At 52.9% G+C, this 27,139-nt stretch overlaps 1 protein-coding gene across 2 annotated transcripts in view; it reads right to left on the bottom strand.

Moving 5' to 3' along the window:
* Nucleotides 1-19,379, bottom strand: part of LOC137351792 (poly(U)-binding-splicing factor PUF60-like) — a 78,254-nt gene extending 58,875 nt beyond the window's left edge. For both annotated transcript variants that reach the window (XM_068016637.1, XM_068016628.1), the window contains exons 1-2: nucleotides 19,307-19,379; nucleotides 13,334-13,375 (exon numbers count right to left, since the gene is read on the bottom strand). In XM_068016637.1, the coding sequence (XP_067872738.1) occupies nucleotides 13,334-13,375; nucleotides 19,307-19,333 (69 nt within the window). In that variant the 5' untranslated portion in view covers nucleotides 19,334-19,379. The remainder of the gene's footprint in view (nucleotides 1-13,333; nucleotides 13,376-19,306) is intronic.
* Nucleotides 19,380-27,139: the final 7,760 nt, after the last annotated feature.

The following is a 27,139-nucleotide window of genomic DNA, read 5'->3' on the forward strand; positions in this document are numbered from 1 at the left end:
TACACAACTCAAGCAGTCTGCCCGTTCTCATTCATCCTTCCAACGCCATAGCGCCCAAGGCAGGAGGGCCATGAGTCATGGTCGGCCCCAACCCTGGCATTAGAGTCCCCCAGCAGGAATAGGTGTTCGATGTTGGGGATGCTGCTAATGATGTTATGGAGTTTCTCGTAGAACTGGTCTTTAGCTTCAGGTGGTGAGCAGTCGGATGGACAGTATGCGTTCTGAGCCATTTGAGGGAGGCTCTATCATGCTGAGCAAGGAGTTTCTGATGGCGAAGCCCACTCCATGCTGTCTTGGTTCTTCAGGATCCCGGCCCTGCCAGAAGGTGTAGTCTTGCTCTGCTAGAGATCCACTCGCGGGGAGGCGAGTCTCCTGAAGTGCTGCAATGTCTACATTGAGTCTACTGAGCTCGTTGTTAATGATGGCAGTCTTCAGAGAATCATTGATTTGTGTAAGGTCTTCTGACAGGCCAGGACACATAGTTCTGACGTTCCAGCTTGCAAAGCGAAGGGCTGGTACCTTCTTTCCTTTTTTCGTGTTGTTTGGTGCGGTGTATCAGTCCACCTTTCGGGCAATGACCCTGAGCTCCAAGCACCCATTGAAGCAGGTAGACTATGGCGGGACAGAACCTTATTGACCGGGGGCTGCCCGTTTTGAGGCGGGCGGTAGCTGTCCAGTGAGGTGCAATGACCTCTCCCACCGACTAAGGCAACCCGTGGCGCCCAGTTTCTACACCAATTTATCTGGACTTATAACCCGTAACTGCTGCCTTCCGTGTTGTGTCAGTTGCTGTGAGGCAACTATGGAGTGACCTCTCCATGGCGCATGCCTGGGCAAATTTATGGAGGTTGAGAGTTGCCGAGTCGTCAAAATCCCCCTCTCGGCCTTTCTGGTGGGGTCCAAAGGAGTGCAGGGCACGACGTTTGGCACCAGTATGGCTGCAGGAACTGCTGGAAACATGCCAAAGGTGACACATGACCGCCTACGGGGTTCCACTCCGGATTATCTGTTAGGGTTTACTCCCTTAGCCTTGGTCTCTCCCGAGACGCCCACAAGGCAGTGGGGTTGTTGGGGCCCCTACACAGGTGTAGGATGGTGCCGGTGGGAGGAGGGGATGCGAGGGGGAGGGGTAGAGGGAGGGGGTGCGAGGGAGAGCTGGGAAGGGGGCAGTAAGGGGGTGGGGGGTTGCAGGGAAAGGGGGTGCGGGGGGTAGATGGTGCGAGGGGGGGGCGGGCTGGGACGGGGTTGTGAGGGGGTGAGCTGAGAGGGTGGAGCAGGGAAGGGGACGGGGGAGTGGAAGGGGGGGAAAGGGGGGAGTGGAAGGGGGGAAAGGAAAGGGGGTGCAGGTAATAAGCTAGGTTTCATGGAGGCACCCAAGATCGCGTCGTTGGCACCAGCTATCCTCATTGTCACAAGGTGAACCGCCTTAAACAGTGTTCAAATCACACGCAGCTTCCACAGTGCGGACTGCGACACCGACCACTCCCTGGTGCGCAGCAAGGTTAGACTCAGACCAAAGAAGTTGCATCATTCCAAGCAGAAGGGCCACCCGCGCATGAACACAAGCAGAATTTCTCACCCACAGCTGTTACAAAAATTTCTAAATTCACTTGTAACAGCCCTTCAAAACACTCCCACAGGGGATGCTGAGACCAAGTGGGCCCACATCAGAGACGCCATCTATGACTCAGCTTTGACCACCTACGGCAAAAGTGCGAAGAGAAATGCAGACTGGTTTCAATCTCATAATGAAGAGCTGGAACCTGTCATAGCCGCTAAGCGCATTGCACTGTTGAACTACAAGAAAGCCCCCAGCGATTTAACATCCGCAGCACTGAAAGCAGCCAGAGGCACTGCACAAAGAACAGCTAGGCGCTGCGCAAACGACTACTGGCAACACCTATGCAGTCATATTCAGCTGGCCTCAGACACCAGAAACATCAGAGGAATGTATGATGGCATGAAGAGAGCTCTTGGGCCAACCATCAAGAAGATCGCCCCCCTCAAATCGAAATCAGGGGACATAATCACTGACCAACACAAACAAATGGACCGCTGGGTTAAGCACTACCGAGAACTGTACTCCATGGAGAATGCTGTCACTGAGACTGCCCTCAATGCAGCCCAGCCTCTACCAGTCATGGATGAGCTGGACATACAGCCAACCAAATCGGAATTCAGCGATGCCATTGATTCTCTAGCCAGCGGAAAAGCCCCTGGGAAGGACAGCATTACCCCTGAAATAATCAAGAGTGCCAAGCCTGCTATACTCTCAGCACTACATGAACTGCTATGCCTGTGCTGGGACGAGGGAGTAGTACCCCAAGACATGCGCGATGCCAATATCATCACCCTCTATAAAAACAAAGGTGACCGCGGTGACTGCAACAACTACCGTGGAATCTCCCTGCTCAGCATAGTGGTGAAAGTCTTTGCTCGAGTCGCTCTGAACAGGCTCCAGAAGCTGGCCGAGCGCGTCTACCCTGAGGCACAGTGTGGCTTTCGTGCAGAGAGATCGACCGTTGACATGCTGTTCTCACTTTGTCAGATACAGGAGAAATGCCGTGAACAACAGATGCCCCTCTACATTGCTTTCATTGATCTCACCAAAGCCTTTGACCTCGTCAGCAGACGTGGTCTCTTCAGACTACTAGAAAAGATCGGATGTCCACCAAAGCTACTAAGTATCATCACCTCATTCCATGACAATATGAAAGGCACAATTCAGCATAGCGACGCTTCATCAGACCCCTTTCCTATCCTGAGTGGTGTGAAACAGGGCTGTGTTCTCGCACCTACACTGTTTGGGATCTTCTTCACCTTGGTACTCTCACATGCGTTCAAGTCTTAAGAAGGAATTTTCCTCCACACAAGATCAGGGGGCAGGTTGTTCAACCTTGCCCGTCTTCGAGCGAAGACCAAAGTAGGGAAAGTCCTCATCAGGGAACCCCTCTGCTGATGATGCTGCATTAACATCTCACACTGAAGAGTGTCTGCAGAGACTCGACAGGATTGCGGCTGCCTGCAATGAATTTGGCCTAACCATCAGCCTCGAGAAAACGAATATCATGGGACAGGATGTCAGAAATGCTCCATCCATCAATATCAGCTACCACGCTCTGGAAGTGGTTCAAGAGTTCACCTACCTAGGCTCAACTATCACCAGTAACCTGTCTCTCGATGCAGAAATCAACAAGCACATGGGTAAGGCTTCCACTGCTATGTCCAGACTGACCAAGAGGGTGTGGGAAAATGGCGCACTGACATGGAACACAAAAGTCCGAGTGTATCAAGCTTGTGTCCTCAGTACCTTGCTCTCCGGCAGCGAGGCCTGGACAACGTACGTCAGCCAAGAGCGACGTCTCAATTCATTCCATCTTTGCTGCCTCTGGAAAATCCTTGGCATCAGGTGGCAGGACCGTATCTCCAACACAGTAGTCCTCGAGGCGGCCAACATCCCCAGCATATGCACCCTCCCGAGCCAGCGGCACTTGAGATGGCTTGGCCATGTGAGCCGCATGGAAGATTGCAGGATCCCCAAGGACACATTGTACAGCGAGCTCGCCACTGTTATCAGACCCACCAGCCGTCCATGTCTCCGCTTTAAAGACGTCTGCAAACGCAACATGAAGTCCTGTGACATTGATCACAAGTCGTGCAAGTCAGTTGAAAGCGATCGCCAGAGCTGGCGGACAGCCATAAAAGAAGGGCTAAAGTGTGGCGAGTCGAAGAGACTTAGCAGTTGGCAGGATAAAAGACAGAAGCGCAAGGGGAGAGCCAACTGTGTAACAGCCCCGACAACCAATTTTATCTGTAGCACCTGTGGAAGAGTCTGTCATTCTAGAATTGGCCTTTATAGCCACTCCAGGCGCTGCTTCACAATCCACTGACCACCTCCAGGCACATACCCATTGCCTCTCGAGACAAGGAGGCCAAAGAAGAAAGAAGATGACAAGGACTAGGGGACACAGATTTAAGGATCTGGGCAAGAGACGCAGAAGCGGATGTAAGAAAAGCTTTTTCACACAGCGAGCGGTTACAACCCGGAACACTCTGCCTACAAGGGTGTTGTAAGTAGAGACGATGAATGATTTCTAAAGGAAAATTAGTTGGACACTTGAGGGAAATGAACTTGCAGGGCTACGGAGATAGAACAGGGGAATGAGACTGACCAGATTGCTCTAGAGAGCTGGCATGGACTCGAAAGGTCAAATGGCCTCATTCTGTGCAATAAGTAACGACTATTTCAGCACCGATTCCCCACTTGTAACTCTTGCTTTCATTCTCATTTTGTCAGCGTCGCTGGAATTAACTACCCAACTCTAGTTAGCTTGAGCTGGTGAGTCATCTTCTTGAACCACTGCATGCATGCTGTGAAGGGACTCCCAGTGCTACTGGCTAGGCAGTTCCAGCATTTTGGCTCAGTAACGATGATGGAATGCCAATATTTGTCCAAGTCAGGATGGTACATGGCTCGGGAGGGGAGCTTGTTGGCACCTGCTGCAGCTGTCCTAAGTGGTAGAGGTTTTGGCTTTGGGAGGTGTCTTGGTGAGTTGCTGCAGTATATTCTGAGTATTATAGACAATAGCCAAGATGCACCAGTGGCAGATGCGATACCCATCAAGCGTGCTGCTTTGTCCTGCATGATGTTGAGCACCTTGAGTTTTGTTAGAGCTGGACTCATCTGGGCAAGTGGAGAATGGTGGAGTGGCTTTGGGAAGTCAGGAGGTAAGCTACTTGCCACAGAACACTCAAATCTCTGATCTGGTTTAGTTATGTGGCTGATCCAGTGGAGTTGCTGGTCAATGGTGACCCCCAGGTTGTTGATGGTAATGTTCCTGAATATCATGGGGAGGCAGTTATTCTCTCTTGTTGGAGATGATCATTACCTGGCATTTGTGTGGCATGAATGTTACTTGTTACTTACCCCAAGCCTGGAAGTTGTCCAGGTCTTGCTGCATGTGGGGCATGGACTACTTCATCATTTGAGGAGTTGCAAATGGAGCTGAACTCTGCAATCACTCTGAACATCCCCACTTCTGATCTTGGCACGGCCACTGATGAAGCAGCTGAAGATGGTTGAGTCTAGGACGCTGCCCGACTAACTCCTACAGTGAAGTCCTAGGCCTGAGATAACCGATCACCATTTGTGACTGAATGTGGCAAGACTGCAGAGTTTAGATCAGATCTCTTGGTTATGGGATCGCTGAACTCTCTATTGCATTCTGCATGTTCTTCTACACTTCTCACTGAATCAGAGTTAATCCCCTGGCTTGATGGTAATGATAGCGATAGCGAGTTGTATGCTGGGCCATGAGGGTACAGATTGTAGGTGAATACAATTCTGCTGCTGATGGTCCACAGCGCCTCGTGGATGCCCAGTTTTGAGCTGCCAGGCCGTTCTGAATCTATCATACTTAGCAGACTTTTCCACGCAAGCTGCCTCCAAGTCACAGCATCCTGACATGGAAATACACCATGCATTCACTGTTGCTGTGTCAAAATCCTGAACTCCCTTCCAAACAGCACTGTGGGTATACCTACACCACATGGACTGCAACAGTTCAAAGCAGCGGCTCACCACCTTCTCAAGCGCAATTAGGGATGTGCAATAAATGCCGACCGTGCCAGCAATGCCCAAGTCCCATGAACGAATAAAAAGTGCCACACAGCACAATGGACAGCATCCAGTGTGAAGGCAGGACTTGGTCTCCACAAGCACCATATGGTGGTCACTCCTACCAATGTTGTCTGGACAGATGCATCTGTGATAGCTACATTGATGAGGACAAGGGAAATTAAAAAGAAAAAAGGCTTGCATTTATAGAATCAAAGTTGTACAGCATAGAAACAGGCCCTTCGGCCCACCGCGTCCATGCTGACCATAATGCCTATCTATACTAATCCCACCTGACTGCATTAATTCCATATCCCTCTATGCCTTGCTCATTCAAGTACCTGTCCAGATGCCTCTTAAATGTTGCTACTGTTCCTGCCTCCACCACCTCCTCTGGCAGCTCATTCCAGATACCCAATATTCTTTGTGTGAAAAATTTACCCCTTTGATCCCCTTTAAACCTCCTCCCTCTCACCTTAAATCTATGCCCTCTAGTTTTAGTCACCCCTACCAGATCATGAGAGGTATAGACAGGGTGGATAGCAAGAAGCTTTCTCCCCAGAGTGGGGGATTCAATTACTAGGGGTCACGAGTTCAAAGTGAGAGGGGAAACGTTTAGGGGGATATGCGTGGAAAGTTCTTTACGCAGAGGGTGGTGGGTGCCTGGAAAGCGTTGCCAGCGGAGGTGGTAGACGCGGGCACGATAGCATCTTTTAAGATGTATCTAGACAGATACATGAATGGGCAGGAAGCAAAGAGATACAGACCCTTAGAAAATAGGCGACATGTTTAGATAGAGGATCTGGATCGGCGCAGGCTTGGAGGGCCGAAGGGCCTGTTCCTGTGCTGTAATTTTCTTTGTTCTTTGTACCATGGGATACAGACTCTGGCTGTCTACCCTATCTGTGCCTCTCATAATTTTACAGACCTCTATCAGGAGGCAGAGGGTGGTAGTGGAGGGTTGTTTTTCAGATTGGAGGCTGGTGACCAGTGGTGTGCCGCAGGGATCGGTGCTGGGCCCTCTGTTGTTTGTCATATATATTAATGACTTGGATGTGAATGTCGGGGGCATGATTAGTAAGTTTGCAGATGACACCAGAATTGGTGGTATAGTGGACAGTGAAGAAGGTTGTCGAAGGTTACAACAGGATATAGATCAACTGGGAAAGTGGGCAAGGGATTGGCAAATGGAATTTAACGCAGTCGAGTGCAGAGTGATGCATTTTGGAAGTTAAACCAGGGCAGGACATATACAGTGAATGGCAGGACCCTGGGGAGTGTTGTTGAGCAGAGAGACCTTGGGGTGCAAGTACATAGTTCCCTGAAAGTGGCAACACAGGTAGACAGGGTGGTGAAGAAGGCGTATGGCATGCTTGCCTTCATCGGCCGAGGCACTGAGTACAAGAGTTAGGACGTCATGTTACATTTGTACATAATGTTGGTTTGGCCACATTTGGAGTACTGTGTGCAGTTCTGGTCGCCGCACTATGCTAGAGAGGGTGCGATGATACAAAAATCTCTGCCAGGGCCCCAGCAATCTCCTCCCTTGCTTCCCATAGCATCCTAGGATACACCTGGTCAGGCCCTGGGGATTTATCCACCTTCATGCGCTTCAAAACCTCCAACACCTCCTCCTTTGTAATGTTGATATGCTCCAGGATATCGCTGTTCCCTCCCTTGAATTCACTAGCTTCCATGACCTTCTCCACGGTAAATACAGACGAGAAATATTCATTTAAGACCTCACCCATTTCCCGTGGCTCCACATATAGATTACCACACTGATCCTTAAGGGGACCTACTCTCTCCCTAGCTACCCTTTTACTCTTAATATACTTATAGAATCTTTTAGGATTCTCCTTTATCTTATCTGCCAGGGAAATCTCGTGGCCCATTTTCACCATCCTAATTTCCTCAAGTGTACTCCTACATCCCTTATGCTCCTCGAGGGACTCGCTCGATCCCAGCTGCCTATACCTGACATATGCCTCCTTCTTTGTCCTGACCAGACCCTCAATATCCCTCGTCAACCAAGGTACCCTAAACTTGCCAGCCTTGCCCTTCCATCTAACAGGAACATGCCGGCCCTGAACTCTTCCTATCTCACTTTTAAAAGCCTCCCACTTGCCAGACGCCCCTTTACCTGTAAACAGCCTCTCCCATTCAACGTTTGAGAGTTCCTGTCTGACGCCATCGAAATTAGCCTTCCCCCAATTTGAGAACCAGTCCTATTCTTTTCCATAACTTTATTGAAGCTAATAGAATTATGGTCACTGGTCCCAAAGTGCTCCTCCACTGACACATCAGCCAGCTGCCCATCTCGTTTCCTAAGAGGAGGTCGAGTGTAGCCCCTTCTCTAGTAGGGCCATCCACATACTGCTTCAGAAAACTATCCTGGACACACTTAACAAATTCTTCCCAATCTGATCCCTTAGCACTAAGGCAGTCCGAGTCAATATTAGGGAAGTTAAAATCACCTACAATTACAAGCCTAGAATTCCTGCACCTGTGATTTCCCTACATATATGCTCCTCCACTTCCCTCTGACTATTGGGGGGCCTATAGTATAATGCAAAAGTGATCACCCCTTTTTTATTTCTAAGTTCTACCCATATGGCCTCGCTGGACATTCCCCCCGGGATATCCTCTCTAAGTACTGCCGTGATGTCCTCCCTAATCAATAGTGCAACTCCCCCTCCTCTCTTACCTCCACCTCTGTCACACCGGAAGGATTGGTACCCCGGAACATTGAGCTGCCAGTCCTGCCCATCCCTCAACCACGTTTCCGTAATAACTATAATATCACAATCCCATGTACCGATCCATGCTCCGGGTTCATCTGCCTTACCTGTAAGGCTTCTTGCATTAAAGAAATGCAGTTTAGCCTACCAGACCTTCCACACTCCCTGTCCTGCCCCTGCCCGGCCTGCCTACTGGACTTGCTTGCTTTAACCTGTACATTTGCCTCAACTATCTCATCGGAGAGACGACTACTTTGGGTCCCATCACCCCTGCCAGACTAGTTTAAAACCTCCCGAGTAGTGCTAGCAAACCTCCCCGCAAGGATATTGGTTCCCCTTCCAGTTTAGATGCAACCCACCCCTCTTGTACAGGTCACTCCTGCACCAGAAGAGATCCCAATGATCCAAGTAGCCCTGCCCCCTACACCAGCTCTTCAGCCACGCATTCATTTGCCTTATCCTCCTATTCCTACCCCCAGTAGCACGTGGCACAGGGAGTAATCCTGAGATTACAACCCTGGAGGTCCTGCTTTTTAACCTTCTGCCTAACTCCCTATATTCACTTTGCAGGACCTCATCTCTCTTCCTGCCTATGTCATTAGTACCAATATGGACCACGACCTCTGGCTGCTCACCCTCCCCTTTCAGCATGTCCTGCAGCCGCTCCGAGACATCCTTGACCCTAGCACCAGGGAGGCAACATACCATCCTGAAGCCTCGTTTGTGGCCACAGAAACACCTATCTGCACCCCTTACGATAGAATTCCCTATCACTATAGCTCTTCCATCCCTTTTCCTCCCCTGCTGTGCAGCAGAGCCCTCCGTGGTGCCATTTATATAGCGCCTTTTACGACCACTGGACATCTCAGTGCTTTGCAGTACTTTTTGAACTGTAGTCACTACTCTATGACTACTGTAATGCAGGAAACGTGGCAGCCAGTATGCATAGTAAACTCTCACAAACAGCAATGTGATAATGCCCAGATAACCTGTTTGTGATGTTGGCCAGGAGACTGGGGTAACTCCCCTGCTCTTCTTCAAAATAGTGCCATGAGATCTTTCACATCCACCCAAGCAAGCAGAGCGGGCCTCAGTTTAACGTCTCATCCAAAAGGCAATGCCTCCGACAGTGCAGCACTCCTTCAGTACTGCAGTGGAGTGTCAGCCTTGAGCCAAGAACGACTCTGGCAGCTATGTCCTTCAGGATTCCATCAGTGTGGTATTCCTGAGCTACTCTTGGTGATGGAAATTGGAAGCCCCCATCCAAAATAGTCTGTACCCTTGCTACCCTTGGAAGTTGTTCTTCCAAGTCGTGTTTAATATTGAAATGTACTGATTCATTCGTTATGGGAAGATAGGGAGGACCTTAGGTGGTAATCAGCAACAGGTTTCCTTGCCCTTGAACTGAAGTCTTGAGACGTCATGGGGTCTGGAGTCAACACTGAGGAGTCCCAAGGCCACTCCCACCTGACTACATACCACTCTCGCCAACTCTGCTGGGATAGGACACACCCAGGGATGGTGGGCGAGGAGCCTGGGGCATTGGCTGATACTAATACTTACAGATTATCCATGTCAAACTGTTGCTTGACCAGTCTGAGACAGGCTCACTAAACTTTGACACCAGACTGCAGATGTTAGTGAGGACGCCAACTGGGCAATGTGTGTCTTTGTCCCAGCTAAGTGGGCTGTCCAATTTTATTCTTTTGTTCCTTTCGACTGTTTGTTTTTATTCATTCATGGGACGTGGACGTCACTGGCTATGCCAGCATTTATTGCCCACCCCTAATTGCCCTTGAGAAGGTGGTGGTGAGCTGCCTTCTTGAACCGCTGCAGTCCATGTGAGGTAGGTACACTCACAGTGCTGTTAGGAAGGGAGTTCCAGGATTCTGACCCAGCGACAGATTGGATGTAATTAATCTAAGGGATGTGACTGTCTCCTGCAACAGTGTCCAGGTAACTCTCCCTCCCTGATGTGTCGCAGCTTGGACTCCAGCTCATCAACTCTGAGCCGAAGTTCCTCGAGCAGCCAACACTTGCTGACGTGGTCACTGTGGATCACACGGGCGTCCACCAGCTCCCACATACTACAGCTGCAACACATTGCCTACCCAGCCATCTCTATTCTATTTAATTCATTAATTTGGATCTCAGTATTTTACAAAAAAAATAATTATTTAAGTGTACTGTTAACCTGTAATGGCGTCTCCTGATTTAAATCACTTGATCAAAACAAAAAGAGACTTAGATTTAGATATACAGCACTGAAACAGGCCCTTCGGCCCACCGAGTCTGTGCTGACCATCAACCACCCATTTGTACTAATCCTACACCAATTCCACATTCCTACCACATCCCCACCTGTCCCTATATTTCCCTACCACCTACCTATACTCAGGGCAATTTATAATGGCCAATTTACCTATCAACCTGCAAGTCTTTGGCATGTGGGAGGAAACCAGAGCACCCGGAGGAAACCCACGCAGACACAGGGAGAACTTGCAAACTCCACGCAGACAGTACCCAGAATTAAACCTGGGTCACTGGAGCCGTGAGGCTGCGGTGCTAACCACTGCGCCGCCCACGGGGGAAAGACCCACCAATCACTTACCAGCTCTCCTGTGACGCCACACTTCGATTTTTGTTGGTCAAGCAGGTCCACTGAACAGAACAGAGCGCTCTCTCCACCGCCTCTGGTCTCAGGCCTCCGCTCTTTTATCTCCCGGCTCCTCTCGCCTGTTCCCGCTCTCGGGTCTCGGCTCTGTTATCTCCCAGCTCCTCACGCCTGTTCCCGCTCTCGGGTCTCCGCTCTGTTATCTCCCAGCTCCTCTCGCCTGTTCCCGCTCTCGGGTCTCCGCTCTGTTATCTCCCGTCTCCTCTCGCCTGTTCCCGCTCTCGGGTCTCGGCTCTGTTGTCTCCCGGCCCCTCTCGCCTGTTCCTGCTCTCGGGTCTCGGCTCTGTTATCTCCCGGCTCCTCTCACCTGTTCCCGCTCTCGGGTCTCCGCTCTGTTATCTCCCGGCTCCTCTCGCCTGTTTCCGCTCTCGGGTCTGTTATCTCCCGGCTCCTCTCGCCTGTTCCCGCTCTCGGGTCTCGGCTCTGTTATCTCCCGGCTCCTCTCGCCTGTTTTCGCTCTCGGGTCTCCGCTCTGCTATCTTCCGGCTCCTCTCGCCTGTTCCCGCTCTCGGGTCTCCGCTCTGCTATCTCCCGGCTCCTCTCGCCTGTTCCCGCTCTCGGGTCTCCGCTCTGTTATCTCCCGGCTCCTCTCGCCTGCTCCCGCTCTCGGGTCTCCGCTCTGTTATCTCCCAGCTCCTCTCGCCGGTTCCCTCTCTCGGGTCTCGGCTCTGTTATCTCCCGGCTCCTCTTGCCTGTTCCCGCTCTCGGGTCTCCGCTCTGTTATCTCCCAGCTCCTCTCGCCTGTTCCCGCTCTCGGGTCTCGGCTCTGTTATCTCCCGGCTCCTCTCGCCTGTTCCCGCTCTCGGATCTCCGCTCTGTTATCTCCTGGCTCCTCTCGCCTGTTCCCGCTCTCGGATCTCCGCTCTGTTATCTCCCGGCTCCTCTCGCCTGTTCCTGCTTTCGGGTCTCGGCTCTGTTATCTCCCGGCTCCTCTCGCCTGTTCCCGCTCTTGCCACCGGTGCTGCTTCAGTCCCTCAAGAGCTTGTGGATCTCTCCTCCTCCAAGCTCAGACTATCATTCTCTCCAACCACCCCTCCACCCCACCTTTCCAAAAGAAAGATTCACGAGAATGGTTCCAGGGATAAGGGTTTTCAGTTATGTCGATAGACTGGCGAAGCTCAGACTGCTCTCATTATTTTGAAAGATGTTCAAAATCATGAGGGTTCTGGACAGACTGGATAGAGAGAAACTGTTCCTATTGTTGGAAGGTTCGAGAACCAGAGGACACCGATTTAAAGTCACTGGCAAAAGAACCAGAGACAACAGGAGGCAAAATTTACACAGCAAATGGTTAGGCTCTGGAATACACTGCCTGACAGTGAGGTGTAGCTTTCAAAAGGGAATTGGATAATTATCTGAAATGACGATTTGCAGGGCTAGATGAAAAAGGAAAGGGACTAGCTGAGTTACTCTCGCAGAGAGCAGGCACAGACATGATGGGCCGAATGGTCTCCTTCTGCATTGTAACCTATGAGACTGCCTTCCAGGACCTCTTTTCATCTGATCCCAGATTCTGCCCCATTACCCCTAAAGTGCACTCGAAATCTACCCTCACCCCACCTGCCCAGTGCTTCCAGATCCAAGGACTGGCCCCAATGTTGATGAATTAGAATCCCAGAAAATTATAGTTGTGTTTACCTCTATGGTCTTATGCAATCGCCCAACTCACTGCAAGCAAAACCATGTAAAACAAGTTACTGCACATATACACAAAAATTATTCATGTCTTTTGGATTCAAGATTGTCAGGGTACTTAGATTAATTATTGCCAAGCTCATTGGTTTTATTTATTTGACTATGGGGAAGGCTTAATTTCCTAACACAGCAATATCTACCCCACATGACTTAAGTTAATAGATGCTCCCATTTAAGAGTACATCCTGCTTTGCCCTGAGAGTTGGTTCAGCACAGAATGTTGCATGCAGATTCTACTCTGTATTAATACAAGATCCATTGCCAATCAATAATCAAATGTTGTCATTGAGTAAACGTATTTTGTGTGCTCAAGAGCCACAGACCAGGATTATGCCAGGTTCCAGCCAGGTCAGTAGCAGGCAGGGCTGCAGACCCTCTGTAACAATGAAGGAAAAATAAATACAGCTCCCTCCCCAGCCACAGGGCAGCTTATGCCCTCTTTCCTCCATCCATTAGATAGATTTCTGCTCAGGCAGTTTGACAATTATTTCAAGATATTTCATTTCCATTATTTAAAGATAAATGCCAGCTCTAATTGGGCATGCACCATGTAGAGTCACCTGTTGAGTAATTGAGTATGGCACACAGTAATGAGTAAAGACCTACCAGCATCATCTGCAATGTGGGGCTTCCCAAGGGTTCCAGCATCTATTGAATTAAACAAAGAGTTCCATGACGGTAAACTGCAATGAATGACCTCACTTCATTACCAGAAACAAAAACGGAGATCTTCTCCCACCCGAGCTCAGTGCACAGCACAGGTTCAGCAGGCAAGACTCTGACTTTAATGTTACATCCCATTGCTTTCAAATCTCTCACCACAGGAAATAGTTTCTCTGAAACTGACCTAGTAAATACTTTTATCACTGTAAACACCATCAGATCACCCAATCTTCAAACTCAGAGGAATACAAGTTAAGTTTATGGAGCCTGCGCTGAATTTCAACATTAATCCGAGACTATTCTGGCGACTGTTAGAGGGCTCCGATACCAATCTCTCTCCACTGAGCAGCCAGGAGCTGACTGCAGTGCAAAAGTGATCTTATTGAAACAAGATTCTGAGAGGATGTTCCACTTATGCAAGAATCTACAAGGGGGCACAGTTTCAGAATAAGGGGTCTCCCATTTAAGATGGAGATGAGGAGGAATTTCTTCTCTAAGGGTCATTAGTGTTTGGAATTCTTCTCCCCAGCGAGCTGTAGAGGTTGGGTCATTGAATATATTCAAGGCTGAGTTCAACAAATTTTTGATCTACAAGGGAGTCGAGGGTTATGGGGGAATAGGCAAGCAAGTGGAGTTAAGGCCACAATCAGAGCAGCCATGATCCGAATGAACGGTGAAACAACTCGAAGGACCGAATGGCCTACTCCGGCTCCTATTTCTTGTTCTGTCGTCTGCCCAAGGGAAGGTTGGATCAATCCCCTGTGCGAACTTTCCAATATCACTTTCACAGAACCTTAACATAGGGCCCGCCATTCCCAGCCCCCTTCCCATTCCCCCCCTTCCCCTCATTCCACCCCACCATTTCCTGCCATTTCATTCCCCTCCCCCCTTCCGCCCCGCCATTTCCCCCATTCCCTCCCCGCCATTTCCCCCATTCCCTCCCCTCCCCCATTCCGCCCCGCCATTTCCCCCATTCCGCCCTGCCATTTCCCACATTCCCTCCCCTCCCACCCCGCCATTTCCCCCCTCTCCCAATCGCCCCCCTCCCCCAATCCACCCCGCCATTTGCCCCCAATCGCCCCCTTACCCCGCCATTTGCCCCCCAATCGCCCCCTCCCCCAATCCGCCCCGCCATTCGCCCCCTCCCCCATTCCGCCCCGCCATTCGCCCCCCTCCCCCATTCCGCCCCGTCATTTCCCCCCTCCCCCATTCCGCCCCGTCATTTCCCCCCTCCCCCATTCCGCCCCGTCATTTCCCCCTCCCCCATTCGCCCCCCCAAACCGCCCCGCCATCCACCCGCCCTCCCCCAATCCGCCCCGCCATCCGCCCCCCTCCCCCATTCTGCCCCGCCATCCGCCCCCTCCCCCATTTCCCCCTCCCCCATTCCGCCCCGCCATTTCCCCCCTCCCCCATTCTGCCCCGCCATCTGCCCCCTCCCCCATTCCGCCCCGCCATTTCCCCCCTCCCCCATTCTGCCCCGCCATCCACCCTCCTTCCCCATTCCGCCCCGCCATTTCCCCCCTCCCCCATTCCGCCCCGCCATCCGCCCCCTCCCCCATTCCGCCCCGCCATCCGCCCCCTTCCCCCATTCCGCCCCGCCATTTCCCCCCTCCCCCATTCTGCCCCGCCATCCACCCCCTTCCCCATTCCGCCCCGCCATTCGCCCCCCTCCCCCAATCCGCCCTGTCATTTCCCCCCTCCCCCATTCTGCCCCGCCATCCGCCCCCCTCCCCCATTCCGCCCCGCCATTTCCCCCCTCCCCCATTCTGCCCCGCCATCCACCCCCTTCCCCATTCTGCCCCGTCATTCGCCCCCCTCCCCCAATCCGCCCCGTCATTTCCCCCCTCCCCCATTCCATCCCGCCATTTCCCCCCTCCCCCATTCCGCCCCCCTCCCCCATTCCGCCCCGCCATCCGCCCCCCTCCCCCATTCCACCCCGCCATTTCCCCCCTCCCCCATTCTGCCCCGCCATCCGCCCCCTCCCCCATTCCGCCCCGCCATTTCCCCCCTCCCCCATTCTGCCCCGCCATCCACCCCCCCTCCCCCATTCCGCCCTGTCATTTCCCCCCTCCCCCATTCTGCCCCGCCATCCGCCCCCTCCCCCATTCCGCCCCGCCATTTCCCCCCTCCCCCATTCTGCCCCGCCATCCACCCCCTCCCCCATTCCGCCCCGCCATTTCCCCCCTCCCCCATTCTGCCCCGCCATCCACCCCCTCAACCATTCCGCCCCGCCATTTCCCCCCTCCCCCATTCCGCCCCGCCATTTCCCCCCTCCCCCATTCCGCCCCGCCATTTCCCCCCTCCCCCATTCCGCCCCGCCATTTCCCCCCTCCCCCATTCTGCCCCCCTCCCCCATTCCGCCCCGCCATTTCCCCCCTCCCACATTCTGCCCCGCCATCTGCCCCCCTCCCCCATTCCGCCCCGCCATTTCCCCCCTCCCCCATTCAGCCCCGCCATCCACCCCCCTTCCCGATTCCGCCCCGCCATTCGCCCCCTCCCCCAATCCGCCCTGTCATTTCCCCCCTACCATTCGCCCCCTCCCCCAATCCGCCCCGTCATTTCCCCCCTCCCCCATTCCGCCCCGCCATTCGCCCCCTCCCCCAATCCACCCTGTCATTTCCCCCTCCCCCATTCTGCTCCGCCATCCACCCCCCTCCCCCATTCTGCCCCGCCATTCGCCCCCTCCCCCATTCCGCCCCGCCATTTCCCCCCTCCCCCATTCCGCCCCGCCATTTCCCCCCTCCCCCATTCCGCCCCGCCATTTCCCCCCTCCCCCATTCCGCCCCGCCATTTCCCCCCTCCCCCATTCTGCCCCGCTATTCCCCCCTCCCCCATTCTGCCCCGCCATCCGCCCCCCTCCCCCATTCCGCCCCACCATTTCCCCCTCCCCCATTCTGCCCCGCTATTCCCCCCTCCCCCATTCTGCCCCGCCATCCGCCCCCCTCCCCCATTCCGCCCCGCCATTTCCCCCCCTCCCCCATTCTGCCCCGCCATCCACCCCCCTTCCCCATTCCGCCCCGCCATTCGCCCCCTCCCCCATTCCGCCCCGCCATTCGCCCCCTCCCCCATTCCGCCCCGCCATTCGCCCCCTCTCCCATTCCGCCCTGTCATTTCCCCCCTCCCCCATTCCGCCCCTCCATTCGCCCCCCTCCCCCATTCCGCCCCGCCATTTCCCCCCTCCCCCATTCCGCCCCGTCATTTCCCCCCTCCCCCATTCCGCCCTCCTCCCCCATTCCGCCCCGTCATTTCCCCCCTCCCCCATTCCGCCCCGCCATTTCCCCCCTCCCCCATTCCGCCCCGTCATTTCCCCCCTCCCCCATTCGCCCCCTCCCCCATTCCGCCCCGCCATTTCCCCCTCCCCCATTCCACCCCGCCATTTCCCCCCTCCCCCATTCTGCCCCGCCATCCGCCCCCCTCCCCCATTCTGCCCCGCCATTCGCCCCCCTCCCCCATTCTGCCCCGCCATTCGCCCCCTCCCCCATTCTGCCCCGCCATTTCCCCCCTCCCCCATTCTGCCCCGCCATCCGCCCCCCTCCCCCATTCTGCCCCGCTATTCCCCCCTCCCTCCCCATTTCCCCCCTCCCCCATTCTGCCCCGCTATTCCCCCCTCCCCCATTCTGCCCCGCCATCCGCCCCCCTCCCCCATTCCGCCCCGCCATTTCCCCCCTCCCCCATTCTGCCCCGCTATTCCCCCTCCCCCATTCTGCCCCGCCATCCGCCCCCCTCCCCCATTCTGCCCCGCCATTCCCCCCTCCCCCATTCTGCCCCGCCATTCCCCCCTCCCCCATTCTGCCCCGCCATCCGCCCCCCCTCCCCCATTCTGCCCCGCTATTCCCCCCTCCCCCATTCTGCCCCGCTATTCCCCCCTCCCCCATTCCGCCCTGTCATTTCCCCCTCCCCCATTCTGCCCCGCTATTTCCCCTTCCCCCATTCCGCCCCGCTATTCCCCCCTCCCCCATTCCGCCCCGTCATTCCCCCCTCCCCCATTCCGCCCCGTCATTTCCCCCCTCCCCATTCTGCCCCGCCATCCGCCCCCCCTCCCCCATTCTGCCCCGCTATTCCCCCCTCCCCCATTCTGCCCCGCTATTCCCCCCCTCCCCCATTCTGCCCCGCCATCCGCCCCCCTCCCCCATTCTGCCCCGCTATTCCCCCCTCCCCCATTCCGCCCCGTCATTTCCCCCCTCCCCCATTCTGCCCCGCCATCCGCCCCCCTCCCCCATTCTGCCCCGCCATTCGCCCCCCTCCCCCATTCTGCCCCGCCATTCGCCCCCTCCCCCATTCTGCCCCGCTATTCCCCCCTCCCTCCCCATTTCCCCCCTCCCCCATTCTGCCCCGCTATTCCCCCCTCCCCCATTCTGCCCCGCCATCCGCCCCCCTCCCCCATTCTGCCCCGCTATTCCCCCCTCCCTCCCCATTTCCCCCCTCCCCCATTCTGCCCCGCTATTCCCCCCTCCCCCATTCTGCCCCGCCATCCGCCCCCCTCCCCCATTCCGCCCCGCCATTTCCCCCCTCCCCCATTCTGCCCCGCTATTCCCCCTCCCCCATTCTGCCCCGCCATCCGCCCCCCTCCCCCATTCTGCCCCGCCATTCCCCCCTCCCCCATTCTGCCCCGCCATTCCCCCCTCCCCTATTCTGCCCCGCCATCCGCCCCCCCTCCCCCATTCTGCCCCGCTATTCCCCCCTCCCCCATTCTGCCCCGCTATTCCCCCCTCCCCCATTCCGCCCCGTCATTTCCCCCTCCCCCATTCCGCCCCGCTATTTCCCCCTCCCCCATTCCGCCCCGCTATTCCCCCCTCCCCCATTCCGCCCCGTCATTTCCCCCCTCCCCATTCTGCCCCGCCATCCGCCCCCCCTCCCCCATTCTGCCCCGCTATTCCCCCCTCCCCCATTCTGCCCCGCTATTCCCCCCCTCCCCCATTCTGCCCCGCCATCCGCCCCCCTCCCCCATTCTGCCCCGCTATTCCCCCCTCCCCCATTCCGCCCCGCTATTCCCCCCTCCCCCATTCCGCCCCGTCATTTCCCCCCTCCCCATTCTGCCCCGCCATCCGCCCCCCCTCCCCCCCGCTATTCCCCCCTCCCCCATTCTGCCCCGCTATTCCCCCCCTCCCCCATTCTGCCCCGCCATCCGCCCCCCCTCCCCCATTCTGCCCCGCCATCCGCCCCCCTCCCCCATTCTGCCCCGCTATTCCCCCCTCCCCCATTCTGCCCCGCTATTCCCCCCCTCCCCCATTCTGCCCCGCTATTCCCCCCTCCCCCATTCTGCCCCGGTATTCCCCCCTCCCCCATTCTGCCCCGCTATTCCCCCCCTCCCCCATTCTGCCCCGCTATTCCCCCCCTCCCCCATTCTGCCCCGCTATTCCCCCCCTCCCCCATTCTGCCCCGCTATTCCCCCCTCCCCCATTCCGCCCCGTCATTTCCCCCCTCCCCATTCTGCCCCGCCATCCGCCCCCCCTCCCCCATTCTGCCCCGCTATTCCCCCCTCCCCCATTCTGCCCCGCTATTCCCCCCCTCCCCCATTCTGCCCCGCTATTCCCCCCCTCCCCCATTCTGCCCCGCTATTCCCCCCCTCCCCCATTCTGCCCCGCTATTCCCCCCTCCCCCATTCCGCCCCGTCATTTCCCCCCTCCCCATTCTGCCCCGCCATCCGCCCCCCCTCCCCCATTCTGCCCCGCTATTCCCCCCTCCCCCATTCCGCCCCGTCATTTCCCCCCTCCCCCTCCGCCTCCTCGCCGTTGTCTGGAGGTGACCGAAGGCCTTGTTGGTTTCCTCTCCGGAGCCACTCCTGCCAGCGAGTAAGCCAGAGCGGCGCAACGTGGTGGGGGGAAAAGGAGATGGTGGGGCGGGGTGGTACGGGGAGGGGTTGCCGGTGCGATCCGGGTGCTGGTCGTGGTCGGGGCCCGGCTCCCCGCTCTTTACCTGAGGAAAGCCTGTTAACGACGCCATCCAGCCGCCACTCCGACTCCAGCCAGGCCGCTCTCGCGCGATCTCAGCCCCGCGAAGCGCAGCTCTCGCCAAATCTCGGACCCGCCTTGGCTCAGTCACGTGGGACGAAGCTCCGCCCCCCCCGCCATTATGTGGCCGGCCTGATAACTGACAGCCAACCACAACTGACATTTTCCCAACACCTTCACCTACTATCTGTCAGTAACTCAAACCAATCCAAATACTGAACATCAAGCAGAGTCTCACTCCAACTGTCATAATGTCGTTAAAAATCCATCAGTTTCATTCATGTCGAATCGTCCTCCAACACGCTGTCACGCAGTGCATTCCAGATCCGAACCATGCACTGCGTAAAAATAGTTTTTCCGCAAGTCACCTTTGGTTCTTTTGCCAATCGCCTTAAATCAGTGTTCTCTGGTTCTCGACCCCTCCACCAATGAGAACAGTTTCTCCCTATCCACTCTGTCCAGACCACACATGCTTTTGAACACCTCTATCAAATCTCCTCTCAACATTCTCTTCTCCAAGGAGAACAGCCCCAGCTTCACCAATCTCTCCATATAACTGAAGTTCCTCACCGCTGAAACCAGTTTTGAAAATTATTTCTGCACTGTCTCTAAACCCTTCATTTTTTTTATTCATTCATGGGATGTGGGCGTCACTGGCTACGCCAGCATTTATTACCCATCCCTAATTGCCCTTGAGAAGCTGGTGGTGAGCTGCCTTCTTGAACCACTGCAGTCCATGTGGGGTAGGTACACCCACAGTGCTGTTCAGAAGGGAGTTCCAGGATTTTGACCCAGTGACAGTGAAGGAACGGCGATATCGTTCCAAGTCAGGATGGTGTGTGACTTGGAGGGGAACTTGCAGGTGGTGGTGTTCCCATATATTTGCTGCCCTTGTCCTTCTAGTTGGTAGAGGTCGTGGGTTTGGAAGGTGCTGTCTAAGGAGCCTTGGTGCATTGCTGCAGTGCATCTTGTAGATGGTACACACTGCTGTCACTGTGTGTCGGTGGTGGAGGGTGTGAATGTTTGTGGATGGGGTGCCAATCAAGCGGGCTGCTTTGTCCTGGATGGTGTCGAGCTTCTTGAGTGTTTTGGAGTTGCACCCATCCAGGCAAGTGGAGAGTATTCCATCACACTCCTGACTTGTGCCTTGTAGATGGTGGACAGGCTTTGGGGAGTCAGGAGGTGAGTTACTCACCGCAGGATTCCTAGCCTCTGACCTACTCTTGTAACCACGGTATTTATATGGCTACTCCAGTTCAGTTTCTGGTCAATGGTAGCCCCTAGGATGTTGATAGTGGGAGATTCAGCGATGGTAATGCCATTGAATGTCAAGGGGAGATGGTTAGATTCTCTCTTGTTGGAGATGGTCATTGCCTGGCACTTGTGTGGCGCAAATGTTACTTGCCACTTATCAGCTCAAGCCTGGATATTGTCCAGATCTTGCTGCATTTCTACACAAACTGCTTCAGTATTTGAGGAGTCGCGAATGGTGCTGAACATTGTGCAATCATCAGCGAACATCCCCACTTCTGACCTTATGATTGAAGGAAGGTCATTGATGAAGCAGCTGAAGATGGTTGGGCCTGGAACACTACCCTGAGGAATTCCTGCAGTGATGTCCTGGAGCTCAGATGATTGATCTCCAACAACCACAGCCATCTTCCTTTGCACCAGGTATGACTCCAACCAGCGGAGAGTTTCCCCCCTGATTCCCATTGACCTCAGTTTTGCTAGGGCTCCTTGATGCCATATTAGGTCAAATGCTGCCTTGATGTCAAGGGCAGTCACTCTCACCTCACCTCTTGAGTTCAGCTCTTTTGTCCATGTTTGAACCAAGGCTGTAATGATGTCAGGAGCTGAGTGGCCCTGGCGGAACCCAAACTGAGCATCACTGAGCAGGTTACTGCGAAGCAAGTGCCGCTTGATGGCATTGTTGATGCCACCTTACATCACTTTACTGATGATTGAGAGTAGACTAATGGGGCAGTAATTGGCCGGGTTGGGTTTGTCCTGCTTTTTGTGTATAGGACATACCTGGGCAATATTCCACATTGCAGGGTAGATGCCAGTGTTGTAGCTGTACTGGAACACCTTGGCTAGGGGTGCGGCAAGTTCTGGAGCACAGGTCTTCAGTACTATTGCCGGAATATTGTCAGGGCCCATAGCCTTTGCAGTATCCAGTGCCTTCAGTCGTTTCTTGATATCACGCGGAGTGAATCGAATTGGCTGAAGTCTGGCATCTGTGATGCTGGGGACTTCAGGAGGAGGCCGAGATGGATCATCAACTCAGCACTTGTGGCTGAAGATTGTTGCAAATGCTTCAGCCTTATCTTTCACACTGATGTGCTGGGCTCCCCCATCATTGAGGATGGGGATATTTGTGGAGCCACCTCCTCCAGTTAGTTGTTTAATTGTCCATCACCATTCACAGGTGGATGTGGCAGGACTGCAGAGCTTAGATCTGATCCGTTGGTTGTGGGATCGCTTAGCTCTGTCTATTGCATGCTGCTTATGCAGTTTGGCACGCAGATAGTCCTGTGTTGTAGCTTCACCAGGTTGACACCTCATTTTGAGGTATGCCTGGTGCTGCTCCTGGCATGCCCTCCTGCACTCTTCATTGAACCAGGGTTGTTCTCCTGGCTTGATGGTAATGGTAGAGTGGGTGATATGCCGGGCCATGAGGTTACAGATTGTGGTTGAGTACAATTCTGCTGCTGCTGATGGCCCACAGTGCCTCATGGATGCCCAGTTTTGCATTGCTAGATCTGTTTGAAATCTATCCCATTTAGCACGTGGTAGTGCCACACAACATGATGGACGGTATCCTCAACGTGAGGGCGGGACTTCGTCTCCACAAGGACTGTGCAGTGGTCACTCCTACCAATACAGATTAGTTTAGTTTAGTTTAGTTTAGAGATACAGCACTGAAACAGGCCCTTCAGCCCACCGAGTCTGTGCCGACCATCAACCACCCATTTATACTAATCCTACACTAATTCCATATTCCTATCACATCCCCACCTGTCCCTATATTTCCCTACCACCTACCTATACTCGGGGCAATTTATAATGGCCAATTTACCTACCAACCTGCAAGTCTTTGGCATGTGGGAGGAAACCGGAGCACCCGGAGAAAACCCACGCAGACACAGGGAGAACTTGCAAACTCCACACAGGCAGTACCCAGAATTGAACCCGGGTCGCTGGAGCTGTGAGGCTGCAGCGCTAACCACTGCGCCACTGTGCCGCCATGGACAGAAGCATCTGCGGCAGGCAGATTAGTGAGGAAAAAGTCAAGTATGTTTTTTCCTAGTGTTGGTTCCCCCACCACCTGCCGCAGACCCAGTCTAGCAGCTATGTCCTTTAGTACTCGGCCAGCTCGGTCAGTAGTGGTGCTACCGAGCCACTCTTGGTGATGGACATTGAAGTCCCCCACCCAGAGTACATTCTGTGCCCTTGCCACCCTCAGTGCTTCCTCCAAGTGGTGTTCAACATGGAGGAGTACTGACTCATCAGCTGAGGAAGGGCGGTAGGTGGTAATCAGTAGGAGGTTACCTTGCCCATGTTTGACCTGATGCCATGAGACCTCATGGGGTCCGGAGTCGATGTTGAGGACTCCCAGGGCAACTCCCTCCCTACTGTAGACCACTGTTCCGTCACCTCTGCTGGGATAGTTATTGCACTGTCTGGGACATTCTCTGTAAGGTATGATTCCGTGAGTATGACTATGTCAGGCTGTTGCTTGACTAGTCTGTGGGACAGCTCTCCCACCTTTGGCACAAGCCTCCAGATGTTAGTAAGGAGGACTTTGCAGGGTTGACAGGGCTGGGTTTGCCGTTGTCGTTTCCGGTGCCTAGGTCGATGCCGGGTGGTCCGTCCGGTTTCATTCCTTTTTATTGACTTTGTAGCGGTTAGGTACAACTGAGTGGCTTGCTAGGCCATTTCGGAGGGCATGTACGAGTTAACCACATTGCTGTTGTGAGAATAAGAAATACTGTAATGTTGTTTCTACAGCTTGTGGAAAGTTACCAAGAAGTCATTTGTGCACAACATAATAAAATCACTGAAAAAGAGAACAGATAAGGATATGTCAGTGGAGACCTTAAGACAGTACATCACTGACAAAGAATTGATAAGGGTATGTAAGTGGAGACCTTGGGACAGTACATCACTTAAAAATTGTGCTTAGGCAGATAACAGAGAAACAGCAAGAGTTAGAACAACGGATGTAGTGAATAAGAAACTGCCCCACTAAGATAAAGGCTGACAGCTGCAAGTTAAAACACATAATTGGAGAGCCAAATAAGGTAAAACAAAAACAAGAGTTAGGGGCTAGAAAGTTAGAGTAGGGGGAGAAGTAAACAGAGGAGGAGACTGTAGCAACCATAGGATAGGTTAGTGTCATAATATGTTATAACCAATAATGTAAAATAAAGGCGTGGACAAATGGATTTGGACTGTATAAACATGAACTGAATATGTTGATCGGTGTGCCTGCTTGTAGGACACCCGATCTTGCAAGACCGTTAAATAAACTTACTTCTTCAGAGTTTGACTTGGTGTAAATTATTATCAAGTGGGCTACGTTTCTCACACTGTGGGTCTGGAGTGACATGTAGGGCAGACCAGGTAAGGACAGCAGATTTCCTTCCCTAAAGGACATTAGTGAACCAGATGGGTTTTTACATCAATCGACAATGGTTTCATGACCATCATTCGACTAGCTTTTAATTCCAGATTTATTATTAATTAAATTCAAATTCCACCTTCTGCTGTGGTGGGATTCGAACCCATGTCTCCAGATCAATACCCTGGGTCTCTGGGTTCCTAGTCCAGTGATAATACCACTATGCCACCGCCTACCTTCCTAACGTGTTGTGCTCAAAATTGGACGTAATACTCCAGTTGAGGCCGAACCATTGTGTTATACAGGTTCAGCATAACTTCCTTGCTTTTGTACTCTATGTCTCCAATTCTAAAGCCCAGTATCCTGTATGCCTTATTAATCGTGCTCTCAACCTTCCCTCCCACCTTCAACTATTTGTACACCCCCAGGACCCTCTGCTGCACCCCTTTTAGAATTGTATCCTTGATTTTATAATTGCCTCTCCTCGTTCTTCCTACCAAAATGTTTCACTTCACGCTTCTCTGCATTAAATTTCATCTGCAACAGTTCTGCCCATTCCACCAGCCTGTCTACATCCTCTTGAAGTCTATCACTATCCTCCTCACAGTTCACAATACTTCCACATTTTGTGTCATCTGCAAATGTTGAAATTATGCCCTGTACACCCAAGTCTAGGTAATTAATATAGATTAAGAAAAGCAGTGGTTCAGACCCCTGGGGAACCCCACTATATAAGAAACACAAAGTCCAGCTCGAAGGAGTACAGCTTCTACAGAGTATGTAACTCAGGGAATTCGGCGCAGTGAGGGAAGAGGCGCTGTTCTGCTATTTTATAAAACGAGAGAGGGAGCAGCAGACAGTGAGACCCGAGAGCTGAAGTCCAGAGGCATTAATTAGGTGATTGGTTGGCGAGCTTTCCGTTTTTTTTCTCTAAACTAGGGCAGTAGTATAAACCAGGATCAGGAAAGTATAATTGCTGTATTAATTTTACAGTTTAACTATTTAAACTACTTAATATAACTACAAATAATAATTGAATTAAGACTTTAATTAATTAAATAAAATAAGGCTACTCTCAGATATGGCAGAGCAGGTTGTGTTTCTGGAATGTAGAATATGGGAGTTTGTGGACAGCTGGACTGTCCCAAGTGAACACATCTGCTGGAGATGTCTCCAGCTCGAATCTGTCCGGCTCAGAGTCATTGAGCTGGAGTGCAAGTTGGAGACACTCTGACACATAAGAAAGGGGGAGGAATTTCAGGACAGTTTTATCCAGAATACAGTCATGCTCCAGAGGAAAATACAGGTTCAGAAAAGGGAGGGTGTGACTGATAGGGAGCCAGATGGCAGGAATTGAAGAGAGGTTGAGAAGGAGGTCCCACAGGCATTGGCCCTGTCCAACAGGTATAATGTACTCTCTACCTGTGAGGACAAGGTGAAAAACTGGAAGGACATCCACAATGCAGACCAAGGCACCATGGCCCAGAAGCTTGCGGTGGAGGGGACAGCAGCCTAGAAATGTGGTAGTAATAGATTTGGGGGATAGGTAGTGTCCTCTGCAGTCAAGAACGAGAATCCCGAAGGGTGCGTTGCCTACCCGGTGCCAGGGTAAGGGATATCGCACGACGGCTGCAGAGGACCTGGAAAGGAGAGGGTTAATCTAGCTGTCATGGTTCATGTTGGAACAAACAACATAAATAGGAACAAGGAATCAGTCCTGCTGAAAGAGTATCAGGAGTTAGGCTCTAAATTAAAAAGCAGGACCTCGAGGGTAATAATCTCTGGATTATTGTCTGAGCCACCTGCAGATTGGCATAGAAGCAGATCGATCAGGAGAATTAACATATGGCTAAAGGGCTGATATACTAATGAAGGGTTCCTTTTCATCACACCAGTTCTGAGATAGAAAGGAGCTGTTCCGATGGGACTGGCTCCACCTGAACCGGGATGGGACCCGTGTATTAGCGGAAAGGGTAAATAGGGACATGGCGAAGCTTTTAGACCAGGAAGATCGGAGCGGGATCTAAAAGAAATGTAAGCAGCCTAAATGTAAATAAAACAGGGAAGGAGAGCAGAGGAAAGAATAAAGTAAGGGAGGATATTGATGGCAAGGGAATAAATCGAGTTATCGAACAGGATGGTCTAAAAAGATGGTTAAACATAAAGTGAGAGAAATCCTTTGAAAAATGAGTTACCATATCTGTACAGCAATGCACACAGTGTTCCTAATAAAACAGGGGAACTGGAGGCGATCATATATTGGGAGGAACCAGCCACAGGGATTACTGAGACATAGCTACAAAAAAATTTAGGACTGGCAATTAAACATTGTAGGGTGTAACATATTTAGAAAACATACAGAGGGAAAAAGGGGAGGTGAAGTAGCTCTACTTGTTGAGGATAACATAATGGCAGTAGATAAAAGGGACACAGCTATTAGCAAGACAAAAATAGACTCCATATGGATAGTGATAAAAGATAACAGAGGATCAATTACACGAATAGGTCGACAGACCACCTAATAATGGAAGGGAGCTGGAGGAAGAAATATGCAGACAAATCCGGGAATTGAGTAAAAAGCATAGAATAATAATCATGAGGATTCAACTACCCCAATATTAATTGGACATGTTACAGCCAGGTGAGGAGGGGTCTTAGGCTCCCCTCTTACCCCTTCCTCTTAATGGAACTTAAATAAAGTCTGTAAATCCAGTAGTCCTCGGCTGAAGCTGTATTCTTGAAGCCCTCGCAGGTCAAAGTGCACTTTGTGATGGCCTGCTTTGCTCAGAGTTGCTTCAAGGCAGAACTACAGTTGTCTCTCTTCCCTTTGTCACTGGCTGTGGCAGTCTGTAGTCTTGGAGGGTCCCCCAATCGCAGACAGTTTTCACTTGATGTTTTTTGGGGAGAGAGAAAGGAGAGAGAGAGAGACAGGAGAACAGCAGCCTTCAACAGGAGAATAGAGTGCTGCTGTACACTCAGTTACTGCCTGTCTGCTTGTCTGTGTAACAAAACTTGCAGTTTCTTCAGAGCTGAAGATGGCCACATGGTTCTCTCACTTCCATTTGTTTTTAATGAGGTCCAAAGTCTAAAACCCAAAATAAAAACAAGAAATGCTGGAAATACTCAGCAGGTCTGGCAACATCTGTGGAGAGAGAAGCAGAGTTAATGTTT

This window comes from Heterodontus francisci, chromosome 2 (assembly GCF_036365525.1).
Source record: "Heterodontus francisci isolate sHetFra1 chromosome 2, sHetFra1.hap1, whole genome shotgun sequence".
NCBI classification, from domain to species: Eukaryota; Metazoa; Chordata; class Chondrichthyes; order Heterodontiformes; family Heterodontidae; genus Heterodontus; species Heterodontus francisci.